The sequence below is a fragment of the Pholcus phalangioides genome, unplaced genomic scaffold (assembly GCF_987345545.1).
Source record: "Pholcus phalangioides strain wild (caught in Gottingen) unplaced genomic scaffold, Ppha-v1.0 ptg000015l_1, whole genome shotgun sequence".
NCBI classification, from domain to species: Eukaryota; Metazoa; Arthropoda; class Arachnida; order Araneae; family Pholcidae; genus Pholcus; species Pholcus phalangioides.
This window is the reverse complement of record NW_028301608.1, coordinates 14,093,312-14,111,002: the sequence shown is the minus strand read 5'-3', so window position 1 is coordinate 14,111,002 and position 17,691 is coordinate 14,093,312. Positions and strand designations below refer to the sequence as shown.

General features: G+C 32.6%; 2 protein-coding genes across 3 annotated transcripts in view; one reads left to right on the top strand and one right to left on the bottom strand.

Annotated features, from left to right (window-relative positions):
- Positions 1-7,449, top strand: part of LOC149075492 (HEAT repeat-containing protein 6) — a 38,543-nt gene extending 31,094 nt beyond the window's left edge. For both annotated transcript variants that reach the window (XM_089242855.1, XM_089242856.1), the window contains 6 exons: positions 255-379; positions 1,632-1,789; positions 4,223-4,377; positions 4,802-5,014; positions 6,337-6,475; positions 6,669-7,449. In XM_089242855.1, coding sequence (XP_089098981.1) covers positions 255-379; positions 1,632-1,789; positions 4,223-4,377; positions 4,802-5,014; positions 6,337-6,475; positions 6,669-6,793 — 915 coding nt within the window. In that variant the 3' untranslated portion in view covers positions 6,794-7,449. The remainder of the gene's footprint in view (positions 1-254; positions 380-1,631; positions 1,790-4,222; positions 4,378-4,801; positions 5,015-6,336; positions 6,476-6,668) is intronic.
- A 578-nt stretch (positions 7,450-8,027) lies between these two features.
- LOC149075491 (voltage-gated hydrogen channel 1-like) lies at positions 8,028-17,523 on the bottom strand. The gene is made up of 5 exons (XM_089242857.1): positions 17,443-17,523; positions 14,189-14,353; positions 12,459-12,590; positions 11,257-11,488; positions 8,028-10,753 (listed from the first exon to the last, which is right to left on the bottom strand). Exons 2-5 carry the CDS (start codon positions 14,351-14,353, stop codon positions 10,491-10,493), a joined length of 792 nt encoding a protein of 263 aa, XP_089098983.1. The 5' UTR covers positions 17,443-17,523; the 3' UTR covers positions 8,028-10,490.
- Between the last annotated feature and the right edge of the window lie 168 nt (positions 17,524-17,691).

The following is a 17,691-nucleotide window of genomic DNA, read 5'->3' as shown; positions in this document are numbered from 1 at the left end:
TGATTTCTTGGTTGCGAAAACATCTCAAGCAATGTCATTTTTAAATGGTCTAATGTATTAGGCAGAAAGATGTTGGAAAGGTGAACTGAAATTGAATACTGAAATTATTAGTGAAATGAGTTATGCGAAACACACAAAATAATACATAAGGATTCAATAAATTAGTGTAGAACTTTGATAATATCTGTAAATTTTTAGTGACATTGCACATGTAAAAAAATTGTTTTACTTAGCATTCGTTTCTTATTCTACAGGATTTTCCTTTTCTTGATGATTCTGCAAGGATACTCGTCGAAGCTGTAAGAGATGATTCTCTCATTGTGAGAGTGAAGGCTTCTTGGGCCTTAGGAAATCTGACTGATGCGTTACTCATTTGCAGGTATTTTATTATATTTCTCTAATCTACCAGGTGTACAAGTATGAAATGTGGATTTCAGACAACAAATGATGCACCAATGCACTTTGTGCTATAAAGATTTGACACTGCACCGTTTTGTTGTGTCATCAACAAGTGTCAGACGCGCACGAGTGATAAATTGGAAAAGTGTGTGCATAGTGTTGTGTTCAATGTCGAAATTTATACCGAACAAAGAGCATTCATGGACAGCATTAATTTTTTGTTTTCATTTGAAGAAAACTGCTGCTGAATCATACCGATTACTTACGATTACATACACGAGAAGCTTATGGTGAACATTCTCTATTGCAAGATACATGTAAATGATGGTTTCAGCATTTCAAAAGTGGTGACTTCGATGTTGCAAACGAGGAACATGGAAAACCGCCAAAAAAGTACGACGATGTGAAATTTCAAGCATTGTTGGACGAAGATGATACGCAAACACAAAAACAACTCGCAGAGCAATTGGGCGTTAGTCAACAAGCTGTTTCCAATCACCTACGAGAGATGGGAAAGATTCAGAAGATCGGTACACCGATCTTTTAAATCTTTCCCATCTCTCTGGATGTCATCCCATCTTATCTGAATCTTTCAGCAGTTTTCTTCAAATGAAAACAAAAAATTAATGCTGTCCACAAATGCTCTTTGTTCGGTATAAATTCCAACATATTGAACACAACACAACACTATGCACACACTTTTCCAATTTATCACTTGTTGATGGCACAAAAAATGGTGCAGTGTCAAATCCGTATAGCACGAACTGCATTGGTGCGCCATCTGTTGTCTGAAATCTGCATTTCATACTTGTACACCTGGTAATGTCAAACTTTTTTTTATAATATGTAAAATCAAATAAAAGTTTTTAATTCAATTTGTTGTTCATTTATTACTTGTTTATTGTTAAGCTTATACTTATCACTTATACACAAGCAAATACAAATTTATTATAAGAATTTTGTTCTTAAATTTATTTAAAATCTTTATCAGGGGTTGATTTCGGAGTGATTTTTTTGTTGTTTAGTTAAAATGCTAAATACAGCAGAGCTCTAAAGCATGATGATGTTTAGAGTGTTAAAAGTTCAACTGTATTATTTCCTTTGGAAAAAAATTGATTTGAAAATTTCTCATGCATAAACATTCTTTTAAAAATAACAGGCTTTTCTATGCTATATTGACTAGAAATATTTATTAACTTATTTTTGTTTTGTTTTTTTAACTTTGAATTCAGGAAAAATTCTACAGAAAATTTGAGAGAAGTATCACCTGAATTCATCTGCTCTCTTGGTATGGCAGCCGTCCATTCCTCTCGAGACTGTGATAGAATTAGAGCCAGTGGTGTCAGAGCTTTGGGAAATCTTCTACACTTTCTACCTCTTGAATTCTTAGGTTTTGTTAATTTTCTGTATCCATTTTTGTGTGAAAAATATATATATTTAAAAAATATATCCATACTGATCAGCGTTATCCGAAAATATAATTTTGAAGAGCAATTATATTTCACTCCTCCCCAAAATTTGAAGGGGTATTTTTGTAAAACGAGGGGGGGGGGGGTATTTTTTTATCAGTAAGAAATAACTCTATTTTTAAATAAAGTTACTGAAATTTTAAAGGAGTATTTCACACCCCTCATCGAAATTTGGAGGAATTGAATTTTGATGTGTGAATCATACATCTAGATACGCATTGGCAAACACTGATAGTGGTTGATGAAAGGGAGGGAAAAATGGTATGAATGGTACTAAAAGGAACGTGATGTTTTGAAACTACTACTTTTTTTAGTGTCGTTATGTTTTTTGTACTTGTACTCTCTTGCTTTGAGAGAGAAAACTTTCTCTAAGATTGCAGTGTTTGATAAATTCACTACTTTGCTACAATCCATCTTGAATTTTTTTTTTGCTTCTTGGTTCATAAAGTCTGACATAATACTTCCAATTGCTTTGAAATGCAATCTATATGGCACATAATGGGAAGTGAGGGCAAATTTTAGTTTTTAGTTTTTAATTTTTTAAAAAAATGGAGTAAGAAAATTTGAATTCCTTTATTGTTTTACTGACAAACATACACATACGGTATATGTTACATGATAAAAATATTCAAACCAAATAATTCTAATTGCTTTTGTAGTGAAATGATCAGTTTTATACATAAACTCTTTTGTCCCATTGGACCTTTCTTTCTTACCGAGTGCAACTCAGGTCTATCACCATTTATGGGTGATTTAATACCTAGTGAGTTGTGCCGGAAGTGTAACTGTGTGTGTACCTAACAGTCTGAGTGCATATGTAGTGTTGTGTTTGATTTTTCAGTGCTGCCATCTATATTTCAGAAGTGAGTGATGTGTTATGCTTGAATTACATTTGTGCTGTTCGCAGGTCTGTTGCTCTCTATGGCGAAACTTTTTAACGGGGAGATCGGCTCGCATTTGCGCCTTGAAGTTGGGAACCACAGAAAACCGACTTCAGCCGACCACTCCCATTGGACCACAAGCTTGGGGGGGGGGGGGGGTCAAACGAAACAATAAAAATTCACTCACTAAATACTGGATATACACTATGAAATATTATTGTCTTTGACCACATAAGCATACTCAATATAACTTTTGTTTTAAAACAAAAATTTTTTCGAATAGGGGTTTACAATTATGCTTATTCGGGCAGTACTTCAAATTTTGATTTTCTTATTGTTTGATTACACTATTTTCTATAAAGCCGTTATTTAATCAAGTATACAACTAAACACATCTCAATTGGGCATATCTTTTTCTAATAAATAACTTTTTCATATAAAACCTAACTTGTTGCAAGTCTGGAAAAATAATGCATCAAATAAACCACAAATACCTTCTCTACATCAACTACATGTTTCACCAAACTCCATGTTGCTTGTCTGAGGCCTTTCAGGCTATAAGTTTATATTTTTAAAATCTAAACAGCACATGTTTATCATAAGAAAATTTAACTAAGATTTATGAAAAGTGCAATGTTCAAAGTATACAAATTAGCAGTATCTTCACCAATCTAAAGAAATTTAATATTTATGAATCATTCAAATAAAGACCAAATTTTCTTATCAGAATGGAAAACTGATTTTCATCTTTATTTTTCTCTAATAATCAGGAATGGTTCACTGCTTGTGATTAATGACAGCAAGTTTAGCAATATAGCCAGCCTTTTGAAAAATATTTAATCAACAAGTGGAGAGGATATCTTTTTTCCTGTGTATATGTCATTATCTGGTGGCTTTATGCCATTCATGAGCTATTAGTTGATTGCTGCTGCCCATGTATGGAGCCATCCAACATACGTACATGCTCCAAGGAAGAAATATTGTTTCTATAGCTTAGGAGGGGGGTAGAGCACTCATCCGGCAAATGAGATACCAGGGTTCAAGTCCTCGTGGGGACAGATATGAATTTTCTTTCTAAAATCATCTCTGAATATAACCAGTCTTCCAAAAAGCCTTGAATAAGGAATGGTTCACTGCTTGTGGTTAATGACAGTAGTTTGATTATTGTCATTCAGATGTGAAAGAAATAGTTAAAAGCAAAACGAATACTGACCGTGCCCCATTAATCCCCCTTTCTCCTATAACACACGTAATGTATGTGATATAAACTAATATAAATATGCTAGATAGAATATTCAGTGATTATATAGCATAGCGTAGAATATAAAAAATATTCAGTGAAAATGGTACATAGCATAGTGTGGAATATATAAAAAATATTTAGTTAATGATTTTGCTTAAGGGGCAGTATCAAATTGAAAATTACTGTATCATATATAAACCGCACTCACTCACTATTTTTTATTTATTTAGAAAATACTAAAATCCAGGAGTTTGTTAGAGAATCTCATGCAGCACTGATCAGTGGTCTTTCGGCAAAAGTTATGAAAGTCTGTTGGAATGCCTGTTATGCACTTAAAAATGTTCTGCAAAGTCAGCATTTGGTTTCTTCGGGTTTGCTTGACATTGTGAGGATGCTTGGTATTTTAGGTTTATTTTTTTATGTGTAGACAAATGATTCATTAAATTTACTTGAAATGGATTGCTGCCTTAAATTAAACTGTAAATTGCTTTATAACAAAAATTAATTTGAAACTATAAATTTGCTTTATATTATGGTAAATATTTTTATTTTGTAGTTATCCGAATAGAAAAAGATGTTTTTCCAGCATCACCAGTAATGTACTGTAAATTTAAAAATGCAGATATAAATCAAGAGTAATTTTCTATCTATCTGAAGAAAAAGATATACATATAACTACAGAAAGTTCCCTTTTCATTCATAAAATAGAAAAACTATGGATTTCTTCAATTTTTACCTTGGTACGACAAGGATTTTTTTTTTACTTTTATGTATGAATAAGGTTTTTGTTCATTGTTTTCCTTCCATAGGCCAATACATTTGAGAAACTGATGTCCATCTTGAAATGCCATAATTTCAAAGTTAGAATCAATGGAGTTATAGCACTTTCAGCTATACCATCAAGAGAACTCTATGGAAACCTGTTTCCTGTGGTCTTCAAAGTCCTTATCGAAACTGTGTCGACTGCCGAAGCTGATGTTGATTTTAAAGAGATCAGGCATTTTGAAACTTTACAAGACACTGTATGTATATTAAAATTATATGTATTAAAAAAATTGTGAGTGCATACAGGTCTAATTGTTATTAACACTAGAAATGTATGTCTTTTGTTCACTGTATAATTGTTTAATGCTATTGGCAGGTGACATTAAAAGTGATTGACTTTATATGGAGATCTTGTTTTAGGCCAATATACAGTGAAACCTTGATATAAGGGTATTCTGCAGACCAAGAAACATTATCTCATGCCATCAGATTTGTGTTGCTGTTGGCATCTGCAGTGACACCAAAAGATGTGCTTTTGAGAATTGATTTACTACAAAAAATTTTAATTGCCTAGTAGATAAACAGTTTATCAACTAAGCAAAACAGAGTTAGATGTATTGCCCTTTAAAGAGGTTATCACAATACATTTTCATGTATCACACGAAAAGTAGTGATACAGAAACTTCATCAATACTGAAGGATATTGTTGTATTAAGAGAAGTAACATTAGACTGTAGGCGATTTTAAACAAGATCCAAATCATTGTAGAAGGAGTTATTATTCTATCGAGTATCATTGTAGTGAGGTTTCACTGTTCTTTTTGATTATGAGTATCCAGATACTTCAATTATTTGAAGTCGCTTACCCATACAGCAAGAATCAATAATAAGTTGGCTCATATTTTGCCATAATCACACACAGCTGCCACTCTCTAAGAAAGGCTATCTAACAATTTTCGGATGTTTCTATAGAATAGCAAACCATGCTTGCAAGAGAACTGAGAGTAGTTCCGACATGGATTTTGGCTGTTGTGACTTTTGTAAACTGAAAAATTGGTAGTGAGCCAAAGTTGCTCAATAGAATTTAGGGCAGGGCTCTGAACAGGCCAGTAGATTCCTGACTACCTATCTCATGATAACATTTATGGTCCTACCATATAGGACGAGAAATATAGACTTGTACTCGATTGCATCAAAAAATAAATGGATCCTCAGCCAACTGATGTCATAGTGTAGGTATAGTGGAGTTCTCCACAGTGACAACATGATGCTGTGGTGAAAGTGTCATGTCCTTACTAGGAGACATAGTCAGTGATCAATTCCACTAAATTTCAGGGGTGTCTGTATACTCATGATCAAATAGATGATTTGTATAAATGGATGTAACACTAAAAATGATTGTTTCATTATAGTACATAATGTGCACATATAACATACCTGAGTTCATTCTACTGTACCTTCAGTCATAAATAAATATTTATGTAACTGATATTCCAAGTGTAAGAAAGTTATTACATAGAGTATCTTTTTAATGCATTTGATGTTTTGGCTTTTGATTAATACAATCTTTCTTAATCCAGGTGTGTCACAGTTTGTGCCAGCTGTTGTGTTTAGCATCTGAAAATGATCTACCTATTCTTCAAGAAAGTAGCTTCAATGCTGGAGAAATTCTTCTAACATCTATGTGGAAATTTGGTCAAAATGCTGATTCAGAAAAGAGTAAGTTATTTATGTTAATCTATTGGCTTGATCACACACATGACAATGTTGTCACTAAGAGTTCCATATAACACAACACCTGTCAAAACACATCATTATGCAATTTTCTATCAAAATTTTTTTTTCAGAATTAGTAGTTGTGATTTTTTTTGTATTAAAATAAATTATATTTTGATGAAAATTGTCATTTCAGTTTCTATTGTTTCTGCTGCCATTGATCACCTTGATACCTTGGATGAAAGAACTCATCATCTATCATTGCTTGGTCTGTGGAAAGATATTTTAAACCAAGCAAGAACATCATTTTATCAAAAATGAAATGTTTGTGACCAACAGTTTTTTAAATGAGGGAAAGGGAGTCATTGATATATATACTCACTATGGAACTAATTGTACATATACATAAATATGTATACATTTATAAATTATATTCTTACCATTTTTTCCATTTATTTTTGATATAAAAAATTTCTAGAATTGACTTTTCAAAAAAGCATTGTCGTTGGAGCACATTTAAGAGTGATGTCACCAATCACATTATTTCAAATTATTTTTATTTTAATTCAAACAAAAAAACGAATTATAAACTGCAATTATCTATGACTATCTAGATAAGCAGTATTTGCTATGAATATTTCGAAATGATGAACAGATCTTTTCCAAGAAACTCCATAAGAGCTGAAACGAGGATATTCAGTCACATCTGGATATAACATCTATTTTTTTAACATAGCCCGTCTTATAATATCAGTTCCTTATTCGGAAGGTTCCTACCAGCATAACACATACCAGAATTTCTTATTGTTAGGTCCTTCCTCTTAAAATCATTTTTATTTGGTACTAAGATATGTAACTGTATAATGAAGTATAGATTGTCATAAGCTTATGTGAAATCACTTCTGACAAACTGGTCATAGATGGGATACAGCAATGTATTTATAGCAGTCCATTGTTATTATAAAATGGTATTACATAAATGTTATGCTCCTATTTATCATTTTTTATAGATTGTCACCTTGTAATAAAAACCTCTTACATCAAAAATTCCCAACTTTACAAGGAAGAGTAAAAAAGGATTGGAAGCCCATTTAATAACACTCAAAAGGGATTCATTTTCTTCTCTATGGAAAGCAGATTGTTGCCATTTTTTTATTTTTTAAAAATCTATAATAAGTGAGATATGTTCTCAATCTAAAACTCAAAAAGTCTTTTTTGAAAAAAATGGATGTATGAGGTTTTTATTATAAGTTGATATGTCACTATAAAATCCCAGGACAAAAGAAACTATGCAGGTTTTGATTGATAGAATTCATGTTTCCTAAATTTGATTCCCTTTGAAGTAAAAACTTCATACAATTAGAGTTGCACAGTGAATAAATGAAATATTTCAACATTAAAATGTTTGGGACAGAACCTCAAAGCATTGTATAAATGAGGATATGCAAATGGGATTCCACTGTAATACTATAGTATAACAGCAGAATCCCTTTTTTGAATACATAAATAAAAACAAAACTTCTGTCATGATATAAAAAAATTTCCACAGAATTAAAATATTTAACGTTCAATTTATTTAGATACATTAGAAAAATACAATATCAGAAAATATTCTTACAAATCAAAGAATGTAACATCTTAGTACAAAAAATGCCAACACTTCAATAATTTGAATTTCATATAATGGTAACAAACAATAATTCAAGGTAAATTTATATAGAAATATGATCTGAAAATAGTGTCTCAAAATGTAAAACTAAAAGCTTCTTGAAACTTCACATTTAAAAATACCTCAAAACATTTTCCCCATAATTTGGCACATTACAAAGAAATTTTTTGGCAAAATACATTCTGTAAGTTTTTGATTAAAAATAAACACCTTTCTCTCTTTAAGAACCACAATAAAATTACATTTATTTACCACAAACTCACAATAAATAAATTGATTCACAAACATTTAGTTTATCAAAAATATTTCACAAAACTTCTCGGCAATTCACACACTTTTTTTTCTGCATCCACCTATTTTACAATAACAAATGAGCATCATATGTATAAGCGTGTCAAATAAGAAAAGCAACAATGATTATTATTTTTCAGTAAGTTACATTAGAATCTAAAATCGCGTCAACTCGAATGTGGCACATACATTAATTTCCTTATACTTACATACTTCACTACATATATAGTATGCATCTATGTGTGCTTCAGTGTAAATTTGAAATTTGACTTTATTTACGTCCTTTATTTTCAACCTTATTTTAGCATTTTTTGAAACAATCTGAGATTTTTTTTTTTATAGAGAAGAAACATATTGGAATCTTGTTGAATTAAAACTGGAAGAACCAGAGCAATTTGTCAGATGAATTTTTTTTCGAATAAAATTAAAAAATTTACTTTGATATGGATAAAACACGTTTCTGGTTAACAAGGTTTACTGATATTACTTAATATGTACATGTATTTATTTCTATCTAACCATAAAATTCTGTAAAAATTTCTCTGGGGAATTTATTAAATTAACTATTATTTTAATTTTTCAATAAGTTAGTTACAAGCATAACAAGGTTTTTAACAAAACATGCAAGCACAACTATATTTTACTTTGGGAATACAAATATCAAATTTTCAAAGCTCTAGCATTTTCAGTCTTGTTTAAATCAGTGTTCATCAACTGCCAGTCAGTGGGGATTTCTTACCTCTTCGTAAAAGATTCACTACAATTTAAGACGTAGTAGTGAATACATAAATCAGAAAGATTCCGATTTATGTAGTCACTACTATATCTTAAATTCAATAAACAAAGTACTGTTTCTATTTGCCTTAGTCATCAGCAAGTCTGCAAATTACTTGTTTCATTTCTAATGGCCCTTGAAATTGTTCAACTATTTCCACTGGTCTACAGGTGTGAAAAGGTTAAAGAAAACTATTACTGCTTACCAACTCTGGTCACATCACCATACAGCAATTTACATACTCATTGAATTGAGTTGGAAATCAAGGTACCATCTATTGGTGGCCAGGTTGGTGAGGAAAAGAACTTTTCGTGTCTTTCCCTAGGATCAACCCCATGAACCTGACAGGGTGAAGAAAGTTTGCACAGATGACACAAAACTGAATGTAATGTATAAAAATTATTTTCACATTCAAAGAGTAAGCTCTAAGCATAAGTCTCTGCTACTTATTTTCATGCCTTATTAAAAAAAACATGTTCAAAAAATTCAATGGAGAATCGGAAAACATTTTGGCCCCTTTTTTTCAGAAATTTTCAACAAGATTTGTAAAATACAAATACTCTAAACATAATGCAAATGTAGTAGTGATACTTTGATAAAGCTAATACAGATGGATTGTGCAAGGATTCTATGCTTTACCAAATACTTAATCACTGACTGATAAAATATTGCTCTGACAATCATTAAAAAAAATTGAAAACATGGACAAAGACTTGAAATATAATAACAACATTGAGGTAAAACAGATCTAATTTACAGATCAAATCTTTCACCAAAAATTTACAAAGGATTTGTTCAAAAAAACATTTCAATATTTACAAGTACAGTATTATAAAAAATATAAGTATATTATCTCATCTTCCACTAAATCAATTCACCGTGATTATAAGTAAAACATTCCAGGATGGCCACTTGGAGAGTTTTGATGAGTTATGATAAACAGGATATATAGTGATATGCATGGGGAAAAAAAAAATTCTCAGAGGATTCACTGGTCTGAATATTGGTTATAGATTTAAAAAGGGACTACAATCACAAACCAATATCTTCACTCAAATGAACAGATTTATGTAAATGAAGAAAATATCATAAAATATAACTATAATCACTAAATACTGTAATTATGACAAAGTTTATAGGAACCTATATGGGAAAAAAATCTATATATTCTTTGGTAATGATAATTAATAAATTAAAAAAAGTATTTCAATTGCTTATATTGAAAGATATAAAAATGATAAATATGTGAATGATGTTTTTTTTAATCTCGTAACAGTTGTAGACTATGTAGATTCGACAGGTTGAGCATGGTTAACTTCAGCAAGAACTCTGATAGTACTATGGTCAGGACTCGAAGGTTCAATGACAGAAGGTGGCAACTTTTTAATGCCATGTTTTTCCAGGAGCAGGCGAAGTATGTTGATCTCATTCTCCAATGCCTCACAATAGTTTCTGCATTTCTGCATTTCTTGCTCCAGCTCATCTCGGAGTCTCCGTTCTTTCAAAAGCTTATGTTCAGACTGCGTTTTGATAGATAAAACTATGCCTAAAAAAAGAATATAGCATATACAAAAACTGTAGCATAAGAAATGAACAGCCTGCAAATGATTTTTTTGGAAACTAAGAAAAATTTCAGCTTGAAAATCTACTATAAAAGCATATTCATTTTCAGACAGTTTCCTGATTCAATAATCCGAGCTAAAGGCTGTAACCCAAAACCTTAAGCACTTCATTATTTATCGTAAAACGGTCATTATTTCCTTCGTAGATGTATAAAAAAGATTAATCCAATATAAAATTACACGATAGTTTTTATGTAATGCCAAATTCATAACTATTTCCTAAAACAAATTTTTTTAGTTGCCATGGCAACGTGTCATCTGGATACGTCAAACCTTTGACCATAACCCTGTACTTCATCAAAACTGATTTTAAAATTATAAAAAAAGTATATTAGCTAAGAGGTTGTAACAGCAAACTTAAATGAAAAAATTATGTCTAATATAAAAACTTTGTTTTTAAACCTATACATGAAAAAAAACCACTGACCATTCAAGACACGAGCCACACGCCACAATCTCAGAACAATAATAAGATTCACTGCATTAGTGGTGCTCTCTTCATCACGGAAGGCAACATCCAGAGCAAAAGACAAGAAAACCACAAAAGCATCAAAAACTTCTAGCTTGTGTCGAAAAAAATCGGTTCCAAATGCATAAATTTTGGCTCCTATTTCAATAATGAATATGCTCAGTACAGCTATACTCATGTAGTGGAGAATCTGGAATGAAAATAATTTTTTAAAGATGAGATTTACAATTTAATTTAAAAATACAAATTTATTTCTCTAAACAAAGGAAAAACGAATATCTCTTCTGGCATTTCACTACAGGTTGTCATACAGTCTATGCTGCGTAATTTCTGGCAACAGGCAAGCATAGGAATAATGGATTTTTCAAAGCAATGATCAGGATTATGCTGTGCAATCACAATCAAATTTGAAGAAAAAATAAGAGTTTTGTTCAGCTTTCATTATCCCAGTTTTAATTCAGTGGAAAAATACACATGCTGAAACTCAAGTACCATCGCAGTATTGAAGGAAAATTTCTAACTTTTGAAATTTTCAGTTTATATAATCAAATGACAAAGAATTATTAAAAGTCTGACTGATTTCATGACACAGAGTTCAAATTTATAAACAGTAAATGCAAACTGATATGTAAATCTATGCAACAAATGAGTATCCAAAGGCATTTTGATATTTACTGACACTGAAAGTGGTGAAATGAATGCGAGTTCTCTGCCACTAGACTTATTCTATTGATGAGATCTCATCTAGTCCAGCATTCTGGAAACCACTGAAAGTGTGGCTGGGTTTTACTTAATTACTATGAAAAAGAATTATTCTCCACAAGGTAACGGTAGTAGGGTGACCGATCCCAGATGATTGAGAAACAGATCTAGTTATATGATTGTACATATCGCAAGAATAGTTTTCATCAACTTAGAGTGTTTCGCAACCTTTTTGATATTGTGGATCCATTTCCCCTGTAATGGAGGTCAATTTTGGATAATCCCCCCCATAAAGTAAAAATTTATTGATTTTTATAATTTGCATGTCATAAAAATGCCATTAATAAATTGCAATTTCACAGCACTAAATTTATCATTCATATAATGGTAATAAATGAAAATGATCTCATGGATCACAGATTCAAAAACACTTGACAGATAAGTATAGCAACACTTACGTGAGGTGCGGCTGAGTGATTAATAGAATGTGAAGAGTCTTTCTGCTCATGATGTTCAAGCATACGAAGATCTAATATCAATTCCCCAATCACCAAGAAACAGTCAAAAACTACCAACACTATGACACCAACCTGGTGGAAGAAAAAAAGACATTATGCAAATAATATGAAAAAAATCTACGTTTTATGTGTTTCTGAACAGTAAAAAAGTGTATTAATCAAGTTATAGTAAAGATAATATGATTAAAAACAAAAGTACAATCATAATGAAACCCTCTTATCAGTATTGGCAAGATATTTTGCAGATCCTGAAGTTGTATACTTTGGCATTGATAACATTTATCCTGTACCTAGTTAGTAGTCTAAAGATTGAAAGACTTATTTTGACAATGAGAAGTCCAGATATTCGACTGAAAATCAGAAGTAAAACTGGCTTATGAAAAAAAGATATTGCACACTCACTAAACAGAGGGTTTAGTGATCTATAGTTTCATTTCTAATGCAATCTTAGAAATGAATGATATTGAGAAAAGGATTGACTTCAAATTCCTCAACTATGCAGCTGTTAGAAATACAGCTATTTATGCCATAACTTCTTTTACACTAAAAAACTTAATCATGAATATGTTTTATAGATTTAAAGATGAGCGATGGTTGCTGATAATCATAATCTCCCATTTATTAACTTTTAAGAATTGCACGTTATAGTATTACTATTATCCACAATCATAGTTTATTACTAAAGTTGAAAATGAAAGCTTAACAAAATTTAGATGCAGTTCGTACAAAGATAGTCGTTTACCATCGCAACACACGTGTGTACACTGGCAGTCTTCTTTTTTTCCCACATGCCCACACTTTTTTGTACAAGACCAGCCTTAATTCATCAATTCACTGGGCCACCGCAGATTATACAGGATTATGAAGTCATAGGTTAAGACAGCTTTAGCAACAGCATAGCAACTTTTTCTGACTTCCAGAGTTTTCTTTTATCTATAATTTTTGTGGCAAAGCACTGTAGGTTTCTTATTCATATATCAAATTTACTGATTTATTTTACTGTCCCAGAGCAGCTGCAAAGCTTCTGGGTAGTGCTCAAGGGCTCCACAGAGCACAGGTTTAAAACCCTTGGCTTAGGAACTTTTTTTTTGCTTCAGAATGATAATCACAAAACCATTTGATCATACAAGGGAAAGGGCAGTAGAAGTGTATGAATAGTACACTACAGTGACCTCTCACTTCTACGTTTCTTTCAGTTATAAGACGATTTTCTGCACGCCCAGTTAAAGATATAGTATAATAATGCTATTCACTTATACACATCTTTCACTTATGCATCTTTTTCCTTGCTTCTTTACACTGATGTAGAAGTGAGATACAACTGTACTTTGTTCTACTCATCATTATAGCCTTGTTTCGACATGAAATATTAGTTAATGTGTTGTGTTCTGCGGTATAAAAAAATCCCAGCAAATATTAATGAGAGAAAGAGAGGTTTTATAATACTTCTGGGAAAAAAAATTCATCACCTGTAAATTTCAAAATGCAGCAATTCTTTTCTTCTTAAAATGAGAGAGAGAAAGATAAAAGAATTTGTTAAAGTTTTTGACTTTTGTTAAGAATTGTGTTTTAACAAAAGTAAAAATTCTACGTGACAGATATCAATATTCTAGAACATGAAGAATTGCTGCCGGTTTCACAAAATTCACAACATGTACAAAAAACTGCACCTGAAATTTGTGTGAATGTAATAGATTTCTGAGTTTTTCCTTTAAAGTCACATAAGGACGTAAACTGGGATCCTCTTCACTGTTACATGTGACAGAGCTAACAGTGCCATCTTCTGTCTCATCCTCATTCCTGGTGGAACTTTTCACATCCTCCATACTTTCCATCTACAAAAAAAAAAATTTAAGAAAATGACCACAACTTGAAAATGTGAAAAATAACAAATTCAATTTATGCTTTGAACGACCAAATAAAGGAATAAAAATAAAACCAGGGAAGACAAATGTTTTGACTCAAAAACAGACCACTTGGAAAAACTTCACATACTTCAAAACATCAAACATGATCATAGATACAGTCAGCATTGCACCCCCAGTGTCAAAGCCAACTGATCTAATGTATTTGCATATATATACTTTATGAATTGACATCATCATCATTATGCCCCAGCAATCATCGTGTCCCCCTCAGACTTTCAAGTCTATCTCCGCCTATGGCACAAAGATTATATTATCACCAAATAGGATGCACAGGGCCAGACTTGGGTAGGTGCAAAGGGTGCAGCCACAGCAGGCCCCTAAATTCTAGGGGCTGCAAAACAAAATAAAAATATTTTCATTGCATTTTGATTTTAAAGTTTGACTAAACATTAGCAGAGCAAATAGCTTAAAATTCCATCCTAGACCTTAAAAATCCAGAAGTCTGGCCTAGGGTTTTCACAGATTCCCCCCTTCAAGCCAAGAGAAGAATGCAGATAGATCTAACACCTGGATGTTGGCCCATTGGGGGCCCTAAATTCTTCTGAAATTATTCAAAATTACACAAAGGAGGCATAATGCATGCTTGCCTGGCTGAAAGAATATCTTGTTGCAGCCCTGGGTAAATAATCGGTTCTCTGGCCCAGACATCCTCTCTCAACCTTTATATATGTCTGGGGTCACTATCGTCCAAATTTGTTGTCTAATGTTTTTTTTATGACTATGAAATAATAGTTCAATATTCATTCTCGGGTACCAGTGTAAACCTGGCATGCATCAGGGGAAAACCATTTTAGAAAGCTGCAAAGCTGTTTTTGCACTAAGCTGCAAAATGCTTAAGTCTGTCCCTGAGGATGTATAAGGAGGAAATAAATAAACAAATTAATTAATAAGCATAAAAAAAGACCAACAAGAAACTGCCCCAAAAATCGAAATTTTGTCATATTTATTGTCTTCAAAATAAAACAATACAAATAATACACACACAGGTCAATACTTCTACTGATTGGAACGGTACCTGCACCATAAATGCTAGCACAGGATACAGACAAAGAAGATCTCAAAAAGGGATTGGTGTGCTAACCCCCCTGAGTGGAACTCCAGGTGGCAGAAATGTGATCTGCATTGATTGTAAACACATCTTTCTTTGTCTGCATCTGGCATCATGTTTAATATGATACAGTTACCATTCCAACACCATTTACTGCAGCGATCACTTTACAATGCATAAGTGTGAGTGTTGCTGTTAGAATTTTTCAAAATTTAGTTGCGTTACCATAGCTGTGAGAGCGAGGTTTTACTCCACTTATTCTTGAGAGCATACTCTGAAACACCTATATCTTGAATTTCATACACACTATTTTTTGACAGCCGCTAGAGGGACTCGCATGTTGGCAAAGTTATTTTATGACAACCCTGTACATGTCTCCCACATCTTGCAGCAGGGGCCACCCAATAGTGAATTTACAGTGCAAAAAAAAAGTGGGAATCGTCCCAAATCAGAACCCGGTCAACCTCATTCTTGTATGAGAGGCTGGTCATGGGGTTTGTAATCTCATGAGTGAAATAACTTCAAGTCGGCCTACTAGCTTATCACTATAGTAAAACAGGGAACTGAAACAATGGTTCTTAATCCAAAGACGGCAAACAGCACTCCTGGTGGAAAATTTTTGAGGAAAACAGGTGATCGATTCTGTGTATAATTATTAGGAACAGCTTTAATATAATTGGCAGATTCCCTTGGAAAATTCCTTACCAGAAGGCTAGCACTGTGTTGCCACTTCCTCTTTTCCCCCTTCTACACTTTCCTTCCTTCCATTTGTGATGCTAGTTTGAACACTCCTTCCATAACCTGTATTGTTAAATGACATCACCCCATAGAGGTTGCTGGTTGTAATATACTTTTGTATTACCACGTCGTTTGAATGATTTGAAACCGTTGAAGCGTTTTTTTCCTTCCTTCTTTGTACAATATGTACTGTGATAGTTTTCCACAATGTAATATGTTACCTAACCTCACCTTCGCCACAGTGGTGGTCAGCTGAAGTTGGTTTTCTGTGGTTCCTAACTTTGATATGCAAATGCAAACCGATCTCCCCATTAAAAAGTCTTGCGGCAGAGAGCAACAGGCCTACAGTGATAAAATCTTCAAACATTACACGTCACTCATAGTTTGAAAACTATGTGGCAGATAGCAGCACTATACAGAAACAAGCTTCACATTAGGTTCACAACCCGGACACACATGTCCCAACATGTACCAATTCATTAGAAGTTCCGCAGAGGAATATGAAGGAGGTACATGTATGGTTTAGTAGTAGTATTATGTTACCTTAAATTTTTTGTGTCTGATTATTTTATTTTGGATATCATTGCCTCTCAGGTTGTACTTCTAATATTTTCATTTTTATTACTTTTTTCTGCATACTAGCCATTACATCTGGCGTATTAATTCCACGTGTTTTTATTGACCCACCCCACATAGACTTTTATGCCTGATCTTTTTATTATTTGAAAGTGATTTTTAGTCCGGATTTTTTTTTTAATACAGAGAATATTTATTTACCGTGTAGAATTATTATTCAATGAGATGCGGGAATGCAATCTGTAGTCCACCCGATAATGCGGGAATTCAAATCGGATTTCACTGTGTGGGGTGCGACATAGCGAAGAGGTTAAGAACCATTACACTAAACGAATAATTTCCAGTATCGATAAAAATCAACAGCATTATCGCAGTCAAACTCATTAAACAGGAAATCGACAGGGAGAAAAAAGAGGAAGCGGAAACTTCAATGAAAGAGGTGCAAATGCAACATTACAAGGAGAGGAGTATCCTCCCTTCAAGAATTCAAATCCCTCAAAATATCATCTAGAATTCTGAAATTACTTCAGGAAGACGTGTTAGAAATCAGGGATATTCAAAGAATTCAAAAATAAAACATTAAACGTTCAAACAGAATGAATGACGAGAAATATTGAACGAAATAACTCATTACTTCATTGAAGGCTCATGACAATAGTGTGTTTGTATCTGGGAAAGGCAAATTATCAACAAAACAAAATGTCGAGTGTATTTGGATGCTGGGTCCCATCATCTTTGTTGGAGTTTTAACTATGTTTTAACTATTCCCGTGTCCGTGATGATTACGCAATATTTTTATTTATAACTTATCTCATGAATTGCAGTTTAGTTTTAATAATGATATAATGTGTTGTGTTCGAAATTTCGAGAAAAATATTTTTAC

Coding starts and splice junctions, on each gene's coding strand:
- LOC149075491 (XM_089242857.1), bottom strand. CDS start 14,353: ATGGAAAGTATGGAGGATGTGAAAAGTTCCACCAGGAATGAGGATGAG. Junction 12,591..14,188: donor TACATTCACACAAATTTCAG/GTGCAGTTTTTT, acceptor TTCTTCCACCAG/GTTGGTGTCATAGTGTTGGT. Junction 10,754..11,256: donor TGTGGCTCGTGTCTTGAATG/GTCAGTGGTTTT, acceptor TTCTTTTTTTAG/GCATAGTTTTATCTATCAAA.